Source organism: Acanthopagrus latus, chromosome 18 (assembly GCF_904848185.1).
Source record: "Acanthopagrus latus isolate v.2019 chromosome 18, fAcaLat1.1, whole genome shotgun sequence".
Classification (NCBI taxonomy): domain Eukaryota; kingdom Metazoa; phylum Chordata; class Actinopteri; order Spariformes; family Sparidae; genus Acanthopagrus; species Acanthopagrus latus.
Window position 1 is genome coordinate 19,754,945 of NC_051056.1, and position 26,193 is coordinate 19,781,137.

Here is a 26,193-nt window from a genome sequence, read left to right on the forward strand (position 1 = left end):
TTTAAAAGACAATTTTTCGGCTCGAGAACGTCCGTTTGTCATAAAACTAAAGGAGTGTGAGAATACGTCACTATGAAGACTACACAGCCAACTGTCGTGTCAGTGATGTTGTCCCGTACAATGGTCACCAAAACCTGTATCATAAACATCGTAGAGCTGGTCCTGTATATCAGTATATTAACTCTCCTTCCACACGTCCTCCTTGGGCCAGATTTATTGTGATTTCCACCTTTGTTAACACTTTGTTCTGTGTAGAGGCGGCAGCCATGTTGTTGTCGGTGACACGTGTTGAGCGAGATGATGTAGTTCACTGAGAGGTTTCACACAGAAACCAGATGACATTTTAGTTTGATCCTGACAAACTTCAGCTTTATATGGAAAATGATCTTTTAAATTGACAGACATCATATGTGTGATTTAATGGCACAAATCGAAGCGGATCAAAACTGTATTTTTCTCTCCACATTGACTTCTAACGTTATTCATATTTTTGAGGAAGTGAGGTCCCATGAGGTCAATGGGAGGGGGCATGACTTCGGCTCTCAATGTGATTATCTCTGATGGAATAACTGGTTTTCTGAGGAGGAGGGTGAAGTGCAGGGGGGCTCAGACTCCCCTGCTGAGCTCTTGCTTCGCCCCTGCTACTTCTGGATGAACCTTCCTTGATGGACTTCCTAGTTTTTCACACGACAGCTGCGAGCCATCTGCAACTGATTTAGGTTTATTTATTACCGTCCAGCAGCGTTGCCAATAGCTCTCGCTTGACATAATGCTGTGTAAAAAACTTTAACAAGCCCACACTGTACCAGATACACAGAGGACAGCCAGCGTTAAGGAGATTAACTCCTGATCCGTGAAGTACAGGACCTTGAAAGTTAGCATGCCGTTGGCTGCCATGGTGACGGAGGCACGCTAATCCAGAGAACCTCGGCAGTGTTGACAGAAAGTTTGTTTTTAAGCGGAGACACAGCCCCTGGAACAGCTAATGGCTCAAGGCTTAAAGGTTGTTTTTTTTCTCTCGCTCTCTTTATAAATGAACGATAAAGAGATTTAAGGAGCATGAGCAGGAGGATGCAGTAAACATCTGTGGAGATGCCCGTCTCCTCACAACAGAGAAGGATTTATAACGAGGGGAGTTTACTGGCAGTAAAAAGTTTGCGTCGCGTCAAGGTTAACACAAGGACCAGCACAGTTATACCGTGGAAGTAAATATGAAGAGTCCAGGATACGAGTACTGTGTGTTTGGGAGAGGAAACAGGACGCTTTCGTTGTAAGGTAAGTTGAATTTCACGACAATTTCCAGCTTAAAGCCGCTAGCAAGGCAGCAACTCCAGCTCGGTTAAATCAGTGCTGCGGTCTGGTAAACTAGCATGAGTTTAGCTGTCTTAACGTTATGTCAGTTAACATTAACATTCCGAAGTCTGGGGCGAGAAAGCTTACTTAGCATTAAATATACCTACGAGAGTTGACGTTACTACACTTATTTCAAAACGAACAAGGCGCACTTGCAGTCAGTAGCCTTTTTAGCCACTTTAGTAGCTTATTATTTAGCAAGCTTCATCACAATGTTGGCTAAAGTGGATAAAGTTAGCCCAATGTTAAATAAGTCAATACATACTACAATATGGAAAGCTGCTCTTAATTTAAACAAACCTAAGAAGATGATATGAACAACTACACTACAGTGTATAAATGTCCTCTTTTTAAAAAAAATGGTACCTGGAATGTATATGTTTGGATGTCGTTTTATAATATGTATGGCTTATTATCAATGACCATAAAGTGTATTCACTTCCTTTACCCAGTGAGGTAAACTGTTTTAGTGCACTGGTGTAACATTTGTTTGTATTTGTTAACCAAATTTGAGGGATCATTGCTGAAAATGATGTGTATACCTGCAGATATATTGATATCGGAAATTTCTAATCCCTCATATCGGTATCGGCAACTACCCTAGAAATGAGTATTTGTAAGGCTGTAACATGAGTTAAATTCAGCCAATTTGATTTATATTGTCAAATATCTGAAATTTTGTTTTGGAGTCTCACGTATAAGACTTATATGAAGATGTATATGAGACCTACTGTATATGAATGGTTTGTGCATATTTTAATCCTTAAAGTTAGCATTTTATGATGTGTTTTTAGGTATCAAAGAGTAAACGCGTCTCTGAGAATATGGTGAGAAATAAAAATATTGGTGGGCATCACAGTCGGTCTTCCACATGCAAGACAAAAAAGGCTGGCTCCCAGATTGCAGCCAGCAAGGACCTGACTCCTCTGGATGACACAGCCGGTGGTGACATCCCTACTCCTTATCCAGAGCTCCAGATCACTGGCAAAGGTCAGCTGGGCTTTCCAGACACAGTCTACCTGCTGGCATCAGTCATCTTCCAGAATAACCACCTGGAGAAGCCTGCTGCCCACCGGTTGGTGAATTACGGCAAAGAGAGGGGGCTCCGGTTACCCGACGTCAAAGATGAGGAGATGCAACGTACAGCTTATGAGCTGGCATTCAATACACTTAAATGTGAGTGTGTAAATATGGTGAGGTTTGTTTTGTCATGGTTTTCCCTCTTACTGTGTTCTTTTATTATTCTGTACAACTTGCATCGACCCACACTCTGTATACGACTTTAGAGTGAGGACAGCACCAAAGGTTGCTCAGCAGCCCCTATTTTGATTCATTTCAAGTACATTACATTGCAAGTAAAACATTTGATTCCAGGCAAACGAACAAAATGAGAACAAATAGCCCTGGGTAAGTTAATTGAGGTAGAATTGGATATAGATAGATTGATGAAGGGCAAGTAGACAAGAAAAAAAGCTTGAATCACCAAGGGGAGTTCTGTGTGATGCTACAAATCAATTTGGCCCATAATCTGTTATCTGGGACTTGGGTGGGGCCTGAGTGACCGAAGTCACAGGGCTGTGTAATCACCATGGTGATAAGGGAGGGGAGGTGAGCCGACTGTCAGTGCTGGAAGATGGCTGGAATCGATTTAATGCGTTCTCAGTGGAAGGAGAGGTCAGCGTAGCAGGAACACCCTTGTAGCTTTAAATGATTTTGGTCCCTCTGAGTATCCATCCACTGAATGTGGATAAGCCTCAGGCTTCATGTCACACAATTAATGCAGATCACCTCAAAATATCCATCATCACAAGCCCTAATACCTTGTTTCAGTAACCTGTATTAGTTTTACAGCTGTAGGTCATAGCACTTATATTATAAGCTGAAATCGACTCAATTGCTAAGGATATTAAGAGAGAACTTAATGATCATATTGCTAGGACATTGTTTTCATCCATCAGGCTTCCTTTTCTTCTCTCTATGTGAGAAAAGGAAACTCAGATATGGTTGAGGAATTTGCTATTATTTGAGGCATGTATAAAAATATTAATTTGCTCAAAATCTTTAACTTGAACTCTGTTCAGAGGTTAAATGCCCCAGCTGAGCTTAGAACAATTACACTGATATAGAATTTCAGGCTGAATTTCAGTGTTGATTAAAATGGGGATTATTTTCATGATTAACTGAAATGTGGTTTGGTCTATAACATTTCAGTAAAAAGTGAAAAACCAGTGTTTCCCAAAGCCCAAGACGATGTCCTGACATATCTTTTTTCGTCAACAACCCAAAGATATTCAGTTTACTTAGATGGAGGAGTAAAGACACCAGAAATGATTTACATTTATTTGTCTTTTCACTTTTTTCTCTGATAATCTAATCAATTAATCTAATCAAAATTGTTGTTTAATTTAGTAGTTGACAGCATCCTTGACTGCACCATTGTAAATCTACTGCATTTTTTTGTTAAATTGAATTCCCTTTTTTTGTTCAGAGCCCATCTCAAAGGCAACAATTTCCTGTCTTATCAGTGATATGTTAGTACAGCTCTTCTGTTCCTACCCCCACGTCCGACATTTCTAGGATTAGTTAATTTGTAGAATTTCAGCTGGTGAGGATACTATAACAGAGATAGCTCCTGAAAGGAGGAGTTACAAAAGCCATCATCAAGTAGCTTACAGGATTAAAGGCAGATACCCGCGCTGGTTACATTCTTCCTGATCTTTAATTAAATGTTTTTTGATATGGATCAAATCAATTTCCGTTGCTGCAGTTGATGCACGTTTGCGCAAATTGACAGTATGTCATTGTCACTATACGCAAGAGGAGCAGCTTAGCTTTGATTGAAACTTCACTCCCAGTGTAGAGACATGATTGTTGACTTGCCTCTATCGCATACGTATTTTGGTCACAAGTTACACTGACCATGTGGTGAAATTGGGTGCAGATGAAATGACACAACCAGGAAGCCAATGTTAATCTCTCCTCTTCCTCATCCTGCGAACAGCCTGACTCTTGGTACAAAAATTGATTTCTATGCGACACACACCCATGCTGGCAGTCACACACATATACACACATACACAGGACACATTATTTGTGCGCTGCCGTGGAATGACTGATCCAAAATTGAGCTGAGGTCACTTGTTAACCCAAAGAAGAAATGCTTCAGCAGCAAAAAAACACTCAGAGCAAAATGCCAATGAGTTCTGGTATTGATCCTGTGATTAGAACTCTTATCTGCAAAATACAAAAAAGTGGCTCAGTAAGCTCTGTGTCGGTGGCTGAGGACACTCTCTGTTGCTGTGATTGTCAGTCAATACTAATATAGAGAGTGAGAGCTGGTGATGATGTTTACCCTGGTGTGCATTTGACATTTCTTAGACAAAGACGAAGCTGAAGTTGCCCAAATGACAAATATTTATGGAACAGTCTTGTCCTTTTTGCCTTTCCTTCTCTGTCTCCCCCCTTTTTTTAATGTCTTCAGGGCTTTTTCGATTTCTTTGACCTCTCTCGTCTCTTTTTAAAGCCTTTTTCACATGCTTGATCACTGACCTAGAGGCATTTTATGTTGTCAAGGTCTCATTTGGTGTTGTTGACTCATACATTCTTTTCTCACTGCTTGAGATCACTGGAGATTGTTAAACTATGTAAAATCACTTTTTGTTAAAATGTAAGTTGACCTTGTCACTGGCCATGAGAGCCCCCTCCCCCACTGTCCTCCTCCTCCCCTCCTGCTTCCCTCTTTCTTTCCTCTGGCTACTCCTCTGAGTATTTCTGCCTCATTGTCCATACTGTCGGACTGTGCTGCCAGACGCCCTTGTCAAATGACTGTGGCTGCTATATTCTCTGAGTGCAACTAGAGAGGTTCTTTGGACCACTTTGTGTTGGGCTGGATATAGGGCATGAGAGAGACAGACTGCCTTTTTTGTCCTTGACTATGATCAGAGCAGCCACAACTATGCCTCAGCAAATATTAAACTGTATTTGTGGTCAGTATTTTACGTACTGTAAAATAGATTTGCCATTTAATCCCAACGTGATTGCTTAATTTATGGCTCTGACCTTTTTTTGGCTGGCCCTCTGTTGGATTAATGTGCAACCTGGTGCACTGATGTGGAACATTGAGAGACAAAGACCTGGCTAAAGAGACAAGGAGCCTGTATTCAGGTCTGGCTCTTTCACTGAGGATCTGTTTGACTACAGTCACCATCAGTCACTGCTCATTGTGTAATACCTGGGTGGACGCCACAAAGCACACAACCTCAACACAAGTCCTGAGATGACTAGGGCCTCCTCCTGCTGGTGTAGGAATCATTTCTCATTAGACTGATCTCAGGCCATTTTTTTCATGTCAGCTTTGAGAGTCAGGAGGTTTTGATTTGAGAAATTCTGTCTTGTCCCAAAAGTAAAACCCAGGCAATGTGTCAGCTGTGTAGAGATTGTCGACTGTAAGTGATTTATAGCTGAATTTTCGATGTGATTTATGGCATGTGGAAGACTATGACCTCTGCAGACCAAAACATCATGGCTCCCTCTGGAGTCTGTGCTGCACTGTGAGCACTGAGTGGTTATCTCTTCAGGGCTTATCTTTAAGGCCTTCTGCAGTAATAGCCACTATTATAAAGCCCATTGACCTGTGTCTACTATAAATTAGACCACTCCTGATGATAGGCGTTTGTTTCCTCAATTAAAGATAAGCTATACGTGCAAACATTTAGTGTTTGTGTAACTGCATACAGATGTTTGTCCCGCACTACATGCTGTCTACCCAGTGTGCATTTGGCTGAGACTCAGAATACAGTTTGGCGTGATTTGAGATGTTGTGATAAGTTAACAGCAGTGTCCGTGGTTTCCATGGTGTCACAATGGATGTGCTCTGTCCTGAGATTACCTGCTATTTGCAGCTTAAGAGGAGTCTCTTTCAAGAATAAGAATTAATCAAGAGAGCAACCATGCATGTGGTAGACACACACTGCACACACATATTAATGTTATAATAAACACTACGGATTTTCACACTTAGACCAACACCTGCTCCTCATTTCCACCTTTTATTGACTCCTCTGCTGTAACATAAAGAAGCTTTTTTCCCACCTCGCTAGAAACACATCTTCGTCAGGGAAATGATTCTTTTTCCCATTTCCAGTGTGTGTAATGAGCAAACATCGTACCTGCGGAGAGGCTTAGGAGGCAGCTGTTCTTTAATCCTAACATGATAAACTGGATCTTCATCTGCCTCATACTGAAAAGGAGAGCCCGCTGTTCATAGATGGGATGGAAGGGATAGGTCTGTTTTTTTGTTTTTATGTATATTTCAGAGAGAAATCATCCTGTTGGACAGAGAGACAGTTGATGCCTTCATGATATGACAGCCAGGATGGAGAGATGAACTAAGTCTATAAACTATACATCGATATCTGATAGGAAGCTCTCACCACTTCAGGGTTCAGAGTTCCTTTTTTTAGACTAGTGCCCAGAAGTAAAAAGTTTCAGACTAGTAGAGCCTAGAAAGAGAAGGAAAACTCAGATCAGATTTATTTTTCTGTAAATGTATAATATAATGTAATATACAATAAGAAATCTGAATAAAGACTATCATTTTTGCCCATCAAGCTGCCACAACATTATTTACAAGTGAGCGATACTGAATGAAACAAAGATAACAAGATTCATACAAATGCGCTTTAGGGTGGAATGAAAAACATGCGTGTCTGTTATGGCAAAATCCATTGTAGATGTTATTACTTTAGATGTCATTAATGTCATTAGTTGTTTGATTACATGCACACCCTCACCGCAAACACAATGAGTGAAAGAAATTGGGCAACTGCAGGATCAGATTAACTCTAATTAAGTACCAAATTTAGCGTTTAATCACGGGAAATTAACCCCCCATCTAATTGAATTATCTTTCCAAATTAAAACACAATCATTTGGGGTGCCCTCTAGGAGCCTCTCTTGCTCTTTTTATCTCTCTTCGCTTTTTATCCTAGACATGTTCTCATCATTAGATATGGGTTTGTCCTCCATTGCATATATTTTTCTGGTTAATAGATAGGAGTAATTTCTTTTGGCTCTGTCTCATGCTCCAAATGAAAGAGTCGAGATTGGTTTCTAGGGATAATTAGACACTGATATAAAAGATGGCACTAATATGCATCATTATTACTCAGAAGCAAACTTAGTAATGGAAATCCACATCACTCGTTTCCATCCTTCTAACTAACCTCCTTTTTACTTTGTTGCTGCACAGATCAAGAACTGCTGGAGGACATCATGATTGACAGCTGCTTTTACCTCAGTCAGTCTACGGTACGTGAATTCTACAAGTGCAGTATTTGTTAGGGGAAGTAAACATGTTATTATGTGTCAGAGAGTGACATCTGTTACGTTCAATTTGCTGCTGAAAATCAAAGTCCTTTTGATTCTGAGAATAGCTAGACTGAAGTTTACCATGCCGTTCCTTTTGTTTATAGCTTTGTTTACCTCACGCTGTTTTCTTAAACTCTTTTTGCGCAAAATCCTTTGAATGTGTTTCACTGTGCGCTCTCCAATCACACAATGTGCTAGACTTTCTTGTTGCCAGGTCGTAAAAATTCTGCCACAGTACCAGTAATTTAAACTGTACTGTTTTTAATGATAATGAGACAGGGCCTGTAGAATAGCAATTAATTGAAAAAAATAAAAATAAACAGAGACGGCAACAAACATTGCAGCCAGTGTGTCTAAAAAGGCAAATATGAGTGATGCCGTTTTACAGAATAAGGAAACACATCAATGAAAATGGCTGCAAAGGTGATTCTCATTTGAGAGAATAAGAGAGAATTGTGTTTTTGCCCCGGCACAGATGACTTCTTAGGGCTGTCAACATTTTGTAAGTGCTTGCTTCACTGAGAGGAATCCCTGCAGCATATGCTCCTTCTCTGCACCAAGTGCAGCTACAGCCTTCTTTGTCACAGACCCTCTTCAAGGCCTCCAGTTTGTATCTCTTCAATGTGCTGTCAGCATTGGATAGCAGGTGTTCTACTACAGGTGGTCTACATGTGATTATCAGTAGATCACCTTCAGTGTTATAATCTGTCAAAATGACAGTCTTCAGATTTTCCATCTTTGTTGAAGAAAATTCTGTCAATTACAGAAAGTATCCAGTTAATGTAAACTTTGTCAATATTATATTCGTGTCTTGCCGTTCATACTCTGCGTCATTGTCTTTGATTTGGGTCTCTAGACCTCAGGTACAGCAATATTGATGTATAAAACTGATATACTCCTTTCATCAACTCAGAAAGCACCTTGTGTCTTTTGTATTCCCTGCCCTAATCAATGGCAATTGCTCCCTTTGGACTAACACATTTAAAAGGTACTATGTGGCGGAATGTGTCTTTTCCTTTATAGCTTTTCTCAAACAAAACCCCTCATTAATTAGTAATGAAATCAAAATGCTGTAACAACCCAGGGGCAGTGTCTTCGGATGTGGCGTCTGAGTGTTGTCTGCTGTGTCTCTACCCTGCATATATCCTTCAACTGGTGTGCTGAATGTTATTAGTGACATTGAGGCTGCGTAGTCGTAGAAAGAAAGATTCCGAGCACAGCCGTGAACCTGCGGCTGTTAGGCAGTGAAAGAACGCTCTGCTACTTAAATGAAGAGGTATCCTCTGGAGGATATTGGCATGTACTTTTGCCCTACTTTTAACGATACAAATAAAAGCGGCTGTGGGAAGAGGCGAGCTGCTAACAGCTTGGATGGTGCACAGCTAGTCTCTGTGCATGTAGCTGGTAGAGAAGGAGAGTAATGAAAACAGGAGGTGGTGAATGTGTAAACGGAGCTGTCATGCCGTGTACAGATTGTAGACAACCACCAGTCTACTTCAGTTTAGGTGCAAACATAAACACCCATTAATTCACATGAATGCATGTTCACGAAGCACTTCCCACACAGACACACACAAACATACAGTAAGCTCACATTGTAGCCTTGTGAAATATGGCCCTGGGTGAAATGAATGGCTCTCCCTGTGTGTCTGTGGCAGGTCGTTACTCTGCATCCCTCTAGTGAGACAATAAAGCCTAGACACAATGAGACAGTCTTTAGAACTCACTCTCACCTCCTTTTACACTGCTGGCATCTATAAAGTTCAACCTTGATAGAGAGAGGAGAAAGAGGTAGAGGGTGAGAGGGAATAGGCAGGCTGGAGGAAGGGTGGTACATGCGGGTGTTTGGAGGAAAAAAAATGAGAATGAAAAATGAAGATATAGATAGGCTTTCATGCTGAAAGAGCCTGAGGCGCGTTTGATCACAGTGGATGGAGAAAATGAAGCCTAAATCCTGTGGTGGATGGAAATAGCAATGTGACAATGTAATTGTGAGGCAAGCACATTAGGTACACCGGCGTATTCAATGTGAAATAAGCCCAAGCCCCACATAAATGAGCAATAGGAAACTATAATTATAATAAATTGATTCTTCGTGAAAGTAGTTCACATAGTAGTTTCCTCAGTTTCATGTTAAAAATCACCAAGTAGTTTAACATGGCACCCCTTTATGCCTCACAGTCTCAAAATACTTCATTGAATTTTAACGTTGGCCAAGTGTATCATCTTGCATTTAGAAGATCCTGCTTTATAGTCGCATAATAAAATCAAATATTTGTCCAAGTACAATGATAATGTTTCTTATGTCATAGGCATGTTTACTGTAGGTGAGTTTCCCACCATGGGACACTGCTGCCAGGCAACTTAATGACTGGGAATTTTCCCACACCCAAGGGTTTAACCTTGATAAAGGGCAAGTGGAACTTGAGAGACTAGAGAAAGGAGAAGTGGAGTGCCACCTGCCTCTGAAACCGACCTTTCAAAAAGTGAAATTAGAAGCCTCTGGAATGAATAATAAGTGCTGGCTAATTCCTGAGCTGCGGCATAAACCCTTGTAGCATTCTTGCGTCTCGGCCCATTAGCCCAGTAGTAAGGATGTTGCAAGCTGCCGCTGCTGTGGAACACCATCTGCTTCTAATGCGGCTGGTGCCCTCCCATCCTTGGGGACAGAAAGGTGGAGGGAGAGAGAGAGAGAGAGAGAGAGAGAGAGAGAGAGATGGGAAAGGGAAAAGTGGAGAGAGGCAAGAGAGCTGAAGGAATGTAGATAATTGTGGGGGAGGAGAGGTAGAGACATAACTCTTGCATCTCTGTTTAATTAAGTGGTGGTTGGAGGGTCATGCCAGGACATCCTTGAGCATCTGTGTGTGTGTCAGTCTCTGCAAACTAGATCATTTAAGAATCAATACCGATAAATTGTTCTGCTGCACTATACCCTTTATTCACTCATTCAATCACAAGTACACTATGTGCAAGTTTGAGGTTGTGTTGTCCAGATTGTGTTAACATGCACATCTCCATCTTGTCAGTGAGGTAACTAACTACCTCTCGCTTGTTAATGTTACCAGGTTTCCTGTAAGCATTGGGGTTTAATCAGAAATATTGATGAACAGGTGTTTTAGCTTTTCACTTTACAATGCTTTCACAATACTCCAACCAACACAATGGTCAACTCCCCCTATTCTTGTTACCTGTTAAACGAAATGTAACTCCTGTTTATAATTTTAGCATCCATCGACTGATTATGAATTGATAAAAAAAAAGTGAAACGACGTGGGGCCAATGGACAAGTAATTTAACACCAACTACTGTAGCAAGCCTCTTCCAGATATGTTCTACATGCAGCCAACATTCGAGGTGTTGTTCACAAATAAAAGTTATATTCCAGTCAAAAATGTGTCTATTAGGTACATAGTCTCTATCCATGTTTGTTCATTTCATTGCTCTCTTGTCAAAACAGAAGCCACCAATCAGCTGTCCTTTTTGTTTTCGTGCTCTAGACAGATGATCAGATGAGCCTTGTTGCTGTCATGCTCTATGACTTCCAGGACAGAAAGTTCCTCCCACGGAAACGCCAGGGTGAGGAAGAGCTCATACAGAAAGTTAGAGATGTGGACGACATCCTGCTCAGGTAATGAAAGAAAAAGAACTGCAAAAAAAGGATCTCAAGCTTGGAGTGGAATTATTAAAGGAAAATTCAAAGTGAGAAAGAAAATCTCTGTCTCTCGTATTTGTTATACATAGGTTTAAAACCAAGCTGGCAGCCTCTCTGGCCCGCTGCAGGATCAAACATGACCTCTTGTCCATTGAGTGTATCCTGCCGGAGAGTGTGAAGATGAAGCAGGAGAGATCAAGCTGCCTGCCACTGTACGCATGGGTCAACACACTGAAGAGCAGGTCGGCTGAGCACACACGCACAGGCACCACTCACTCACCCACTCGCAAGCAGATAATGTACACCTGTCCATGCTTACCTGTATATAACCTCAGGAATGCACTGTAAGCATACAGTGTATGGAGTGTGTGCAAGCCTCTGCACATAGACCTTTAACTTGGGGTGCTGCCCAATGTTTTATGGGCCAGGTGCCCAGCTGACATCCAATTAAACAACCGTGTGTGTGTATGTGCATGTGTCTATGTGTTGTTGTGTGTGTGTGCGTGTGTGTGTGCTAATGTGTGATCCTGCAAGCGCCTCGACAGGCTGATTCAGTTAGGTGTAAATCCTGCTGCTGTGGACAGATTCAATCAGGAACAACCCCCAGCAAGCTCTGGGACTGTAAAGGTCACCTGTTGGGACTAGTTGTGTGTGTGTGTGTGCGTGTGTGTGCGCGCGCACGCGCGTGTGTGTGTGTGTAAACCTCAGTGGCTTTTACAACACATTTTACTATTATTAAAGTCTTGTAAAAGGCCACATAGCAATTCTACACTCTATGATCATCTATGATGATAGTCCTCTTTCCTTCAACCTCTCACCTTCTTCCATCCTTCCCTCAACCTTTCTCTTGGGCCTCCTCTTATCTGCTCTCCTCCCTCCTCCTCTGCTTTGTTTCTAGCCTTGATGAGGTCCAACGTGAGCTGAGGAGTGCTGGCTTCTCTGAGGTAAAATCGATTGGGCAGCTGGACGGCCAGACTTTCTGCCTCGATCCCCACTGTGGGGATGTACTGGTTCTCCCTGCTCAGCTGAAGGCTCAGCTGTGCTCCACCAAGCTGCTTAGTGACCACAAACTCATCATACAGGTACAAGCTGCACACAGAGTGGGCAAAGGTTTCTGACAAGAGCAGTCTTCCCCTCGCACACTTTCTTATGGCTGTGGAAATCAGTTCAGCCCTTTCAATCTTCCTGGATATTTATCACATCACTTTGGTAATGGATTTGCTCAAATTGATTATAAGACTGAGATCCCTTATACCAACTAAGATTAGTTTTCCCAGATACAAATATTTCACATCACTTCCTCTCATACTTCACTCCGAGCCATAAAGAATTCTCCGGGCTGGGCGGGGGAGAGTGGTTTAATCATTTAATTTCTACTCCATTAAAGTCAAGCTGCCGTGCAAACTGTAAGCAGAACACAGCACCACAACACAATTAAATCAGATTTTGCAGCCAAAAATCAATCAAATATTCAACACCACTGCCTAATTAATCACCTCCCTCTCTCTCCATCACACTCGTCTGTTTCTTATATCTTTTCAAATGTCCTTGTTCTTCTCCTCCTTGGGTTGTCTTTCCGGACCCAACCTGTGATCTGGATACTAAGTACAGAAACTCAAGTCAGCCCAGTGGTTCCAGCGGTCCATTTGGCACTATTTTCAGAGGGGACCCCATTGGTTCAAGGACATTTCTGTTGTTATCTGACTGCACTGTTACTCTAGTTCCTTCTCCATTTTCCTCTTCCCCCATCTCCTTCTCCAGCCCTCAGAACCTGCTTTGCAACAGCTGCTCCCGACTCCCTCTCCTCTTTCATTTATTCTATCGTCAGTTCTGTGTTCCGCTCATTTTTTTCTCCAACTTTGACTTAACCGCATTTGTGTCTCATCAGCTTGCAGAGTGTGTCTATTGTGCAGAAACCTGAAAAAAGTCTGAAGTTAAAGTCTTTTGGTCTCTGTTTCAAACTAATGCTTTTTTTCTCAATGTGTCTGCAGGACAAATCATGCAGCCTGGGTCCAAACGCAGTGTCTTCCTTGCTGCCAGAAGAAGGAGATGTTCTTATGGTGGGCTGCTTCTCTGGCCTGACTGTCTCCCACACTGCCTCCCTAATTGCAAAGAAACTTGAAGCCAATGGCAAGGGCCAGCCCACAGTCTACGTTTGTGTCGGCGATCGGACAAATGCTCAGAGGGCAGAGCTACAGCGGGTTGTCACTGCCATGGGTTGCAAGAGTAGGCATAAAATGGATGTGTTGATTAATGTATTATCTGTTTGAGACATTGTATAAGAGCAAAAAAGAAAACAGAGGCAGAAAGAGATGGAAGCAGAGAAAACAGCTGTCTTGGTATTGTTTTTTTATACCCTCTGTGTCTTTTATGTGAATGAAAGGAAAAAAGGGATGCTGAGATTGGCTGCCTTCTCAGTAAGTCATTAGGTAAACAATTAAGCGCATGTGACAAAGATTGCATTTTTCGAAATGCAAAAGACACCCTTAGGCAAGGTGTTTGTCTACAACGAAGGGGGAATTTGTGAACAGACTTGAAGCAGTGATATATATATATTTGTGGTCATCCCTTAACTCTATATGCATTCTGCTCAGATGTGAAGCCAATACAAGAAGACTTCCAGTCTTTGGATTTGAGTGACAAGCGACTTCAGAGGGTGCGAGTCATCCTGTTGACCCCCAAGTGTTCTGTGTCTGCAGTCAGCAACCTGGTTGAATACATACTGCAGGAGAAAGGAGGTACAAACAGATCTACGTGCCAAAGCAGAACCATGTGTGGATTTAGGAAATACATGTTTTGATCTAGTCTACTTGACACCCTGTGGTCTGTACACTGATACAGAACAGCAGTACCTACTAGGGATAAAGCAATATGTTTTTTTCGGGGCTGATATTGATATTGATCAGAATCAGTATTCTGATTCTGATATCGATAACAGTTATAAGTAAGCAAGGAGACCATATTTAAAGCAGATACACATGTACAGGAGAGGTTCAATACCTGGGCTCATACCGGGGAAGATTTCTCCCTCTCTGTTTCTCTGTAGAATTAAGTGTTAAGGTAACAGAAGGATAGAACGAGGGCACATGGATCAATCACAGATGGCGTTGTTCTCTCAGACTTAATAAGAAATGCTGTAACGTATTGCCAAATATACTTTTGCAGCCATTTATATACCTGGGCGGCCTGCCCAAGTAAAGTGTGTGTGTTGGAAACACTATGCCATGTGTTTGTGAGAGAGAGAGTGAAAGAGAGCGCAGCCTTATAAAAAGAAAATCAATATGTGGCATTTTGATATAGTGCTACAAATACATGAATGTAGGCCTATTAGAAACCTTTTTGCCATCTGTAATATGTTTTTTGTGATATAATAATGGCTACTTTGCAATTCACCTGTATTTATGACTGATCGATGTTTGGTAGGGAAAAAATTAATATCTGAATCCTAATGACAATGAATGAATAGCCTAAACGAATATCTGGGTCCAGTCCTTATAATTATTGATGATACTCCCACAATCCTTTCATAGGCTGCACATTCTAACCCTTATGTGAATGTAGTTTATATTAGAGTCCCCTAATACAGTCCCCTACAAAACTGCTCGAACATTGAGGCCAATTCTTTTATTTTTGCTGTAGACTGAAACCATTTGGCTTGGACATCAAAACATGAATGTGAGACAAGAAATCAGTATATCGATTTCCATTTCAAGGTATTAACATCTAGATCTGTTAAAAAACTTAGAAGAAAAACTTAGAAGACCCATTTTGAGCAAAATTGTTCTACTCAGTTTCAGCTTTGGGTTTTGCCTATGCAGACTGCATTTCTAGTTAAAAAGGTATACAACCATGAAGGCGAGAGAGCTGTCTATGGAAGAAAAGCAAGCAATTTTGGAGCTGAAGATGGAAATTCAATCGGAGCCATTGCACAAACATTGATCATAGCCAGGACAACATTTTGGAATGTCCTGAAGAAGAAAGAAGCCACTCGTATACTCAGAAAGAGACGTCGAACTGGTAGACAAAGGACATAGGTGATGTCAGCAGGTCGCAAGCTCGATGCAGTTATTGCCAGCAAAGGATTTGCGACTAAATATGAAGTGTTATTCACTGTAACTAATTTTAATGTATCTGTTCCTATACTTTTGCTCACCTAAAAAATTGGGGTTCTATTACAAATTATCCTATCTTCTGAGTTGTGTTAATGATCAGGATGTAAATACCTGGAAATGAATGCCAAAATGCTGATATCTTGTCTCATATTAATCTTGTGATCTCAACCCAAATGTTTCCAGAGTACAGCAAAACTGAAGAAATTAGCCTTGCTGTTCCAATAGTTTTGGAGGTGAAATGTATGTAACCCATACTCACACTCTCAAACACAGCAGTTGATAAAACAGAGATTCTGCTCTTCACTTCTTGGTTTTCTCAGACACAGACCTGCTGCAGGACTTATCCCAGGGTGCCATAGCCCAGAGCAAACTGGAAGCTCTGGTAGCCCAGCAGAGAAAGGATATTGATCACGCCTTGAAATGTGAGTGTCAAACCACCTACTCTCATTCACATGCACATGCTCAGACACATGCGCTGTATGAGCTCAGTTTGGAGCGTATAGCCTCTCTCACCTCTATGGCACATTAAAGCTTATACTTCCTAATTATCTAATCTGGTATGCCATTAGACTGAAGCCTTGTGGTATCCCTGGGAGATTGTCTGAGTCTTAATTAGGAATGCTAATGTTGCTCTGTGCAGTTCAGCCACAGTCTGCTGGCTGAAATGCATATTTTAAACAAGTGATTAGTGATTCTGCTTTGTCTTGCATTTATCTGTAGAACTGAACATCGGATGGACCTACTGTGTTCTATACAAATGTCACAGATCTATTATTATTTGACACTATGAGCTTAGTTACATAGTCACAGTCTGTCTTGCAATATTTAGCACTCCTCTCTCTGTGTATGTCTAGGTCATGGTTAATGAGTAGGTGGAGTCTTTGCAGGTGGAGGCAATGAAAACCAGCTCCTCTAATCAAACAGCCATTGATCCACCCTCGTCTAGGTTTTTGCCAGTGTAGATACTTTCTAATAGGACTGGTAATTAATGGTGGGTGTGTATTGAGTGCCGTGACTCGGTTGAGTCAATGGTCTCATTTCAGTGCCTCTACATAGACACGCCCACAGACAAGAACTCACACAAACATATGTAAACACTCCTCCATAGTGTCCCAGCTGTGAGGTGTTGTAGAACAGGACATCTCATGTCTCAGTCCTCTCGTCTTCTTGATTCCTCTTCCTAAGAGGCAACATTACACATTTGTTTAGAGCCGATCTGTCACATCGGAGCAGGTTTTATTTGTTATCAGCCAAGTGTTAATTGTTTCTGTCGGGCTATAATTAGAGAGCAAGAAGGAAATCAAAGCACAAATGAAGGAAATCAAACAGCCAATCACAAATCTACAAGCCAGCAGCAGTTGAATAAGATAAGCCATGTACGTACGTAAACAGTGCAGAGAAATTAATATTCGAGAGCGCATTTCTTCAAAGGGTGCGCTTGATGAGGAGGACTGCTCAGTCTGAATAAACATATTTAATTGTCATAAAATGAGAGGAAGAAACTTTGGAACTTAATGTGTCTGTTGGTGTGTGCTGCACTGCTTTGATTTAACATGAAATGAGCTTGTTTGGGGGTGTGGATTCATTTTGGATATATTTATATATATACTGTAGCTGCGACACACTGAGGTTAAGTGTTCTCTACATCAGTGGTTCTCAGACTTTTTCCCCATTGATTTGATTTTGTCCAAGGGCCCTCCATCTGCTGTGATTTTTGATTTCAGATGTGTTATTACAGAAACCCATGACCGAAATAGTCTTACGCTCTGGATTTGTTTTACTTATGGAAAGAATTATACTGAAAATAACTGATTCCTGCAGTATGTATACAGTACAGTATGTTGATCTAATGCACACCTATTTTCGACAGTCCCTAAGGTTTTGGCAGTGGTGTATTCTACCTGTTCATCATACCCGGAGGAGAATCAGGAGGTGGTGAGCAGAGCTCTGGAGCGAGCCAAGACATGCTCAGAGCAGGAGGGGGAACCAAAACGAGCGAACTTCAGCCTGAGGTCAGCATCGGTCTCTTAAAGCACTCTTTGCATCTGTCTCTGTCATTGTCTCTCTTTGTCTGTTTGCCTTGCTGTCTATCAGCCTGCCGGGTTGTTTGTCTATCTCCCTTCAGACAGGTTTCTGTCAAAGTCTCAGCACACCTCAGGCACCAAGAACTGAACAAGTTTGAAAATGTAATCAAAGGTGCCAGTTTATGTCTCTAAATGCTGTGAAAAAGGGAAAAAAAAAGATTTTCAGACACTTTGCATTTTATTTTTGTGTTTTGTGTGTGTATGTGTGTGTGTGTGTGTGTGTGTGTGTGTGTGTGTTCAAAGAACTAAAGACTTGAAATGAACCATTCCTGCTGACTCCTGACTGCAGTGAGCTGGCTTGGTGTGCTGGCCATGCCTAAGACCATGCTAAATAAAACACATACATGATATCACTCGTGTGGTTCGCATATGGCTTTGCCATAATAACTGATGTTTTTATGTGCCTTACTTAGTTATTTAATGTATTAATTAATATTTAAAGTTGTACGTTTAGCAGCTTTATGCGTTTTTTTATAGGGCATCGTTCTGTTTGTGTAAATGTGTGTTTCATCCAGGCTTAGTCCATCCCCGTTCAACATTCCTGACCATGCTGAGAGCCTGGCAGAAACGGAGCACTTCTTTGTTTTGGAGCCCTCTGAAGACAGCAATGGCTGCTTTCTGGCTGTTATCAACAGAGAGGTAAGAATATCTTAAATTGAAACCTTGTAGAAAGGATGATATCTACAATTTCAATATTCAATATATTATTTATGGCAGTATTTTATCAATAATAGTAGCAACCACAGGAAACCACCATGGCTCAGTGTTGAATCCCATCTTATTTTTTAGTTGTTTAGTAGTTTATTCGTTTTATGTGGTATTCATAAACATTCTGAGAATTCTCTCAGAGAGCTCTAACTTCGCCTTACTATGAGTCCCAGCTTAAGCGTGATTTGGGAGATGTCTGACTCTGAGTAAGGAAAGGACAGAAACTTTCATCTGTTGCCAATGTGAGACATTTGTTTAAAAGCAGTGATGGGTTGATCAAAAAAGAAATAGCAGTGCAGTCTTGGTAATAATGAGCATGAAAAGGACAGTAAAATCAACATGCCTAATTGTAGAATTTAATCTCTCTTAAGACATGATGTTATAATGAATAGTATTTAATGTAATGAATATCTCTGTTGAATAACCTGTGAAACATACCCAGCCTAGAACTGTTTAAAAACACAGGCCTACTTACATGGCCTATTGACATGATTATAGTTGTTTGCTTACATGTCTTTACCATGCGGGTCATTTCAGAAGATCTATTTAATCCATTTGACATGATATGAAGTTTAGAATTGTGCACTTTTTTGGCCCTGGCACGGTTGGAAAAATGGATGCTTCGGCACTGTAGGATTGCTCATGCATGAGCACAGCACAGGTATGCATTGTGGACATGAATTATGATCATGTGTATTACACTGCCTTGCATAATCAAGAAACCCAGGAATGTGAGAGGGCCATCTATGACCAAAGCCAACACAAAATAGGACACAAAGAAGTCGGTACAGTTACAAAGTCATGTTCTTTCTGTTGTTCTCCACTGTGATGTGACCGCGCTATGACATGATGACATATGTACTAGAGGTAACTGTGCTCAGGCCCAGTTTCAGCCAGTTCTATGTGAGTGATTTCCAGTGGAGGACTGAGGAGGAGGGTCAATCGTGTTTTGGCACGATACAGAGCAACTTGGCCAGTGAGTGCACCCTTAAGCTCTAAGATGCTTTATCTTTTACTAGGGCCTGGTCTTAATTTTAAGGAAAAAATATTAGAAGAAAAGAAGAATTTTTACAGGACGTCACCACTAGAAGCAACTCTTTGTAGAAGGCTGTAATGAATGCGGCCTCTAATGTTATGAAGGTGGGATTGGTAAGCCTTTACTCGTAAAATTCAAAGTCCGGATCTTTTTCAAAGTGCATTCCACTCCTGCTTCTGCTTTCAGACGGTGAAGCCGAGGAGAAAAGCAGGGACAAATTGAAACCCTTTTAGCATCCGGCTCTGGCATGCTGTCAGGTTTTTTGTGACAGGAAAGATCCAATATTAGCCCTTGACCTGACAATGGACTTTGCCAGTGGTGATACCAAAGTGTTTGGCTGAATGTTATATGTGTGAGTGAACAATTATTTAAAGTTCAGAGAAAAGATAATCTTTGAGCCTAATTTCTTACACACATGCATATGCAGTGTTCACCAAAGTTAAACTCTGTCTCATCCTTTATGTCCTTCACCTGCTTTCCTCTGCATCCTGAAAGGCCAGTTTGCTCTCTTATGTTACACACAGATGCAGACACCACAGACACAGGGTGATAGAAGTTTGATTGGTGAGCTTTAAGACAAGCGTGGGAATTATGATGAAGCTGCGCCGCCTGCTATCTGTCAAAAACAATTCATCCACTGGGAAACTGCAGAATGCTTGTCTTGTAAGTGGAGCCCTTTGAATGTCTTTTTGTTTGGGCAGTAAGGGTGAGGCGAGCTGAGAACCAGGCTACTAAAGATGAGATCAGGTGAAAATGAACATCACAGGCTGTGACAGGTGCTTGGACAAACCCTTGAGACAAAAAAAAACTGGAGGAGGAAAGAGGTCAGGCAGCTAGATGAAATGAGAATGTTGGGTCACAGGTGCAGAGTGCTGATCAGAAAGAAAATGTGAGATGTAGGTGGAGAAAGGTGGTGGGATGAGTGTGAATGGATGCTGAAATGGGAAAAGAAAGTCAGGTAAGTCGAGATGAGATGAAATAATAAGATGAGCAAAAGAGGTTGAGCAGTTACAGCACAGAGTTGGACTGTCTTCTGTTTGAATATGTCCATGAAGGTTTTTGAAAGTTTTACTGTAGCAATTTCAACACTGTCTGTGTCTGAAAGGACTTTCCTGATAAACTGTCCTTTGTGAACATTAATAATTGGGATGCAGTCTCTCTCTGACTCGATCGTGTTTTCTAGTCACAGACATTTATTGCTTTTTTTCCTAAAGTCCCTACTATCACCGACCCTCTCTCCGTCTCTATTACTTTTGTTGGTAGTTGTTGAGTGAAACAGGAGGAGCTCTAACAGGCTATAAGTGCAGTGTATTGCAGTGGATATGCCTGGTTGGTAAATGTACATCAGCAACCCTCATCAAATCTGTGTGACCGCGCTCCCCCACATCCTCGTAATCCACAACCTTCACATTATGAAATCTGCTCTTACGCTTACGCTTATGCTTATGATTGCGGGGTTATTAAGCCGTCGTAGCCCCACCGGGTGTGACGGAGCTCTCTCGCACCAGAGCGTCTGTTCCTCTCTGGCCGTCCATCATGTTTTATACCTCCACAGATAGGAATGAAAAGATAATCAAACTGCTGTAATGGTGCTTCAAACACATTTTTTTTCTCCCTTCCTCTAATAAACTCAGCTAATCAAAAGTTATTGTGGCACTCTGAAAAGCGCCGTAAAAACAGCAATTATATAAGTGTTTGAATGCTGTCTGGCTTACATCGGCCGTCATAGTAAATGTCTTTATGAGCCCCCCGTACAGAAACAGCTGGGAACAATAAAGACAGTCGAGTGATGTACTTCTGGCCTTATGTCCAGAGAACACAGAGCACATCACAGGTGGACAGACCCCAACCTCTGAAGGACAAATCTGGATCAGCCTTTTGGGATGACTTTCATAAATTTGCATGTAGTTGGCAAAATATATTGGATGTAATGATTCTGAATGTAAATATTGTTTGAGCTCCATTGGACGCAGTGGCCGCTAAGTTTTGTGAGAGAGTTGAAGGAAATAAAGAGATTTACAGAGTATGGCATAGTTGGTTAGTGGAGATGGAGAGGAAGTGAGATTTACAGGGGTGAGGGGGAAGAAAGGGAGGCGAGGGAGTGTCTGTTGAATAATTCAGCGCCCCCTGTCTGTATGAGTTAGCATCAATGAAGTTCAGGGCGTCCACCAAAGACTGCATTACAGTAGTGCGTCTGATGCATGTTTACCTGTGTGCCCAGAGTGTGTCAACATACATCAGAACAGCCTATGTGCAGAATGCACACTTAACAGTATATGCAGACATACCTGTGTATATAGAATTACAGACAGCTTTGACAAATGCATGTGCATTTGCATTAAAGTACAAACAAGCACTTTAAAACAATGTACACACATAAACCCACACAGGCTTCCAGTCCCCGTAGTGTACGCTGTGCTTGTGAATTATTCAGGCGTTGAGGAGAGCAGGAGGCTGCTGTGTGGGCTGGTGCTGAGACAGCAGGTGACCCTGCAGCCAACAGCAAGGACATGGTGGCTCCTCTCCTAAGAAGTCCTCTCCTCTCCTCTCCTCTCCTCTCCTCTCCTCTCCTCTCCTCTCCTCTCCTCTCCTCTCCTCTCCTCCACTAAAACATCTGTGCACAGCAGCTAGACCATTAATTCTGCGTTTGTTATGGAAGACAAATGTATTTTTTAGTGTATCCATTAAATGTTGATTCTATGATTTTGTTTAGTGCTTAAACAATGTGAATTTGTGATGAAGCCAGCAGCTCTCTCCTCTTCTTTCCCTTCCTGTACATTACCAGTATTACATACAGTGTCATGCGTCCATTAAATGTTGCATGTATGTTTTTTAAGTGCTTGAACAATGCAGTGGTCTGATTAAGGTACTTCTTAGAGCAGATGAACCATTGTGTCACCACACATTTCTGTCTTTAATGCTAGATTTGTCTGTAAATGTACAAGTGTCCAGGTGGTCTGTCTGTTAGTGAGATCATCAGGTACCTGGAGGAACAGCTGCTTGCCTCGGTGTTAAGATATGTTTAATTCACCAGTACATTCACTATAAAAGATATTCCTTGTTCCCATCTCAACAGCCAGAGCCAGTGGTCGAAGGGGCACCCCATGAAGTGATTCTCAGGGCAAATGCCAAAGGGATACTGGACAGGATCGGCTCCAACCAACAGCTAACCAGAAAAGAGAAGCGCAGTCATACCAGCAAGACGACGAAAATAACTAATGCTCACAACTCTCAGTCCAACCTCTCTGTCAGTATGCAATCCAGAAACCAAGAGATGATGGGCAGCAGCAGTAGGACTTTGTGTGGACATAAGCCGCAGTCATTACAAGGTGGGCATGATTACTTCAGTTCTATATTTTGCGAGGTACATACAGCTGGTTAAAGACAACATTTAGGTATATTTATTCACTATCTCACCGAAAGTTAGATGGGAAGATTGATGCCGCTCATAAATATGAAGCTATGGCTAAGCTAACCCTCTCCTTTGGACATAACTTCATGTTAACACAGAGTATCAATATTCAATCTTGAATGGAACAAGTTCAACATGTAATGTCATGGACTTTAATTTCTCTTCACGTGTCATCATCTCAATGCTTTCTATACTCTCCCTCTGACCTCTGTCTTGTTTTTGTGTTTCAGGAAAAGCCAAAGCACTGCAGTCACAGGCTTCAAAGCACACCGTGTCCAGCTCCCTCTCTTCTTCCAAACATGACAGCACCTCCTCCTCCAAATCAGAAAAGAACACAACCAAGAAAAGCATTCAGCCTGTACTCAACCTGACATCGTCCACCTCCTCCCTGCTTCCTGGCCCTCCCCCTGGTACCCCGCTGGTCCCGGTTGTCCGTCCCCGCAGAGCTCATCAAGAGATGCTGAAGCCTGTGGTGCTCGTCCTGCCTCGCGTTCACTTCCCAGACTTTTCCCCACCTCAACACAGCGGAATAGGGTTCAGCCCTAGCTTCGACTACAACCAGTGGAGGAGCCCTGCTCCCAGTGTACCCCTGGCCCGCTCCAGTCTCACCAAGGATGCTATGGTCGAATCCCGGCCTCTGTTTTGAGCTCACAAACACCAACACTACTATAAGAGAAGTATTAACTGTTGTGCCAAATGTATAAATAGTCAGTAGTATATATTTCTAACACCAGAATGTATACAGTGTTATTAAACTGCCCAATGTAGGTCACCTTAAATGGTTGTAGAGCCATTATTACTTGTCATTATTGCTATGTCATTGTAACAGCGTCTTTGTGTGCCATAAAGAACAACCTTGCCACAGTCAGACTCTAATCAAGCTGTGTATATTTATAGGGCCAATGTCATTTCAATGTGACTGCATGATGAATAGCTGTAAGAGTACATGGGCTTCCACTGACCTGAAATAATAAAGGACATATTCAAGAAGCTAATACTTATTTTTCTTTTGCTGATGCATTTATTGTCACAACAGATTACATTTACATGGTGTAGAGATGAGTGAAGAACAGAACTGAAATGATTTACAGCATCTCTGTAGTTTGTTTCGTTTTGTCTGTGTATCATTTTCCTTCAGATTGGACTGCATTCATTCAGAGTTCATGTCGAGTGCAGGTGGTGGCCCCGAGCCATAGGAGCAGTGTGAAGGTTTTGATAGCAGTGACAGCAGACCCTTTTTTTCTTTCTTTCTTTCTTTCTTTTTTTTTTTTTACTGCTGTATGTGCCTATGTGTGTTTGTATGTGTGTGTGTGTGTGAGTGGGAGTAGACTGGCTGGATTTACTGAGGAAGAGAAAATATAGTTAATTCTTACTGTCTGGCACAGACTTGATCTTTCCCATGCTGTCCCAACAGGACAGACACTGTTGTGTACCACTGTTCATACAGCCAAGAGCGCTTCTCATCTGCCAGAGTCGAGGCCTGGATTTTGAATTTCTTGCTACCACATAAATCTCGGGTGTATGCATAAAGATTCCTGAGGAAATTGTAAAGTTTGAACGTAAGAAATGTAACATTCCCGAGCTTTTTATGCTCAGCTTTTTTTTTTTTTTTATCATGTATGCAAATAAATTACAATCTTAACTAATTTAAGATACATTTAAAAACTGATAACTTTCTTTTTGCTGATCTCATTCATCAGGGAATGGAAAGTAAAAACTGACAATCTTTAAAGTTATTTCAGTAAATGGGGCGGAGAGTAACCTTTCATGTATAGGTTAGGTTTTTTTTTATTTATTTTTTTGCCAGTGTAAATCCAGTCATGGTCAAGTGGAGATGACTTGTGCTGAGAGCATCTATTTCTCATGTGTTCAACACTCTTCTTACCTCTTCAACATAAAACTTTATCCCATCAAGAAAACATGCAAAATCAAATCCCACGTCTGTCTCTTTCTCAGTCGTCTTCTCCGTCATATCTACAAGCCTTTTGCCCTGAATTCTCTCTTCCTACGTACAATCATTTACATACGCTTCATTATTACAATCACTTCATTCATCCTCAAAGGACATCCGTCTGCTTCAGGTCTGTCACACATCGAAGCAATCGAAACACCTCTATGCCTTTTGGTAGTGGAGTGGGGTGTTGACAGGTCTTGTCTATCTGGTCTTGGTGGCTTTCGGTATTCACCTGTCGGAATCCCATGACAGCAAGTCGACACCTTTCTCTGTCCTGGATGGGTCCTGTAAGCTCGGCGTCCAGTCCTGGAGCTCTGACTGTGCTGATGGACGTTTTTACAGAAGGAGACAGAGCATGAAAGAAAACTTGAGTCCGTTAACAGAGTCTTTCTCCTCTGGGTTATTCTGCGTCCTGTCTGTAGAGCGCTTCATCGAGTAATCCATCTAGCCCAGAAATCACAGACACTGAGGGGCCAGTGAAGCTGCTTGGACTCAGCAGCGCTCAAAGGTCAAAGTTCAACCAGTGACACATTCCTCCTCATGACATAGATAAGTCTTCTTGTTATTTTTATTTTATTTTATTTTTTTGAATCATCAGACATACTGGATGATCGCTCCTCTTTCCTTCAACTGCGGTGGTGTTTGTTAACATATATGTACATCATTGGTTACCATGGCTGGTACGGATTACGTGTTGTTGTGGCGGTAGTGTGTGAGTGGCGTCCAGGCGTCGGCTGGGGGTGGGAGGGGAGGGAGGTGGGGTGCCGTGGTCACCGGTGACGGTCATTGCTGAGGGAGTTCTGACGGCTGTTTCTTGGTTTTCAGAGTGTCTATGAGAGACTGGACGCCGCGCTTCACGCTGGTGGTCACCCGGCGGGTCACCGAGTCCGGAGAGGGCGCGGAGGAGGAGGAGCCGGCGCGTTGGGAGGGCGGCCGTGCCACCAGACACTTCTGATACCGCAGCTGAGGAAGAAGAGCCCAAGGTTAGATGGGGGGTCGTCACCAGGGTTTTGGATTAACATACATCATTTGATTCAGGAGAACCTTAAGTTTCAGTCTTATATAAACTCCCAGTTTTACATTTGGTTTGTCTGAAAATGGATGAATTTAAAGGAGCAAAAAAACAAACAAACAAACAAAAAAAAAACCCCAGGCAAGATTTGCGGTTTGTTTTTAAGATGCACTTGGATGTCTTGACTATTATAATATTATCCAAGGCATATGAGTAAAAAACAGGTTTCATCCATGGATTTATGCAGACGTTTCTGATAAAGTTCAGGGAGTAAACTAAAAGGTTAAAAAACCATAATAGCGGATACTGAGGCAAAAGTGAATTTAATAAGTTCAATATATTATACATTGAACATGAACAACAAAGTCACTTGGCCATGACCTTTGCTTTTACCCACCGCCTGTCTAGGTCTTTTGAGCGTTAATTAGAATATGCACGCTGCATGTTGACAGGAACATTATTGGAATGTTAGTTTTCATTGGCTTTGTAAACAGTTTAGTA

At 41.8% G+C, this 26,193-nt stretch overlaps 2 protein-coding genes across 8 annotated transcripts in view; one reads left to right on the forward strand and one right to left on the reverse strand.

The window, feature by feature from the left end:
• The first annotated feature begins 729 nt into the window (after positions 1-729).
• Positions 730-23,716, forward strand: LOC119007366 (putative methyltransferase NSUN7). The gene is made up of 13 exons (XM_037076993.1): positions 730-1,275; positions 2,148-2,529; positions 7,604-7,662; positions 11,220-11,350; positions 11,464-11,616; positions 12,273-12,456; positions 13,366-13,600; positions 13,969-14,112; positions 15,807-15,908; positions 17,357-17,498; positions 18,086-18,209; positions 22,391-22,643; positions 22,957-23,716. Exons 2-13 carry the CDS (start codon positions 2,178-2,180, stop codon positions 23,370-23,372), a joined length of 2,295 nt encoding a protein of 764 aa, XP_036932888.1. The 5' UTR covers positions 730-1,275; positions 2,148-2,177; the 3' UTR covers positions 23,373-23,716.
• Positions 23,717-23,724: 8 nt separating this feature from the next.
• The window catches only part of LOC119007365 (amyloid-beta A4 precursor protein-binding family B member 2), a 49,986-nt gene continuing 47,517 nt past the window's right edge, over positions 23,725-26,193 (reverse strand). For all 7 annotated transcript variants that reach the window (XM_037076992.1, XM_037076988.1, XM_037076990.1 and 4 more), the window contains one exon: positions 23,725-25,643. In XM_037076992.1, coding sequence (XP_036932887.1) covers positions 25,464-25,643 — 180 coding nt within the window. In that variant the 3' untranslated portion in view covers positions 23,725-25,463. The remainder of the gene's footprint in view (positions 25,644-26,193) is intronic.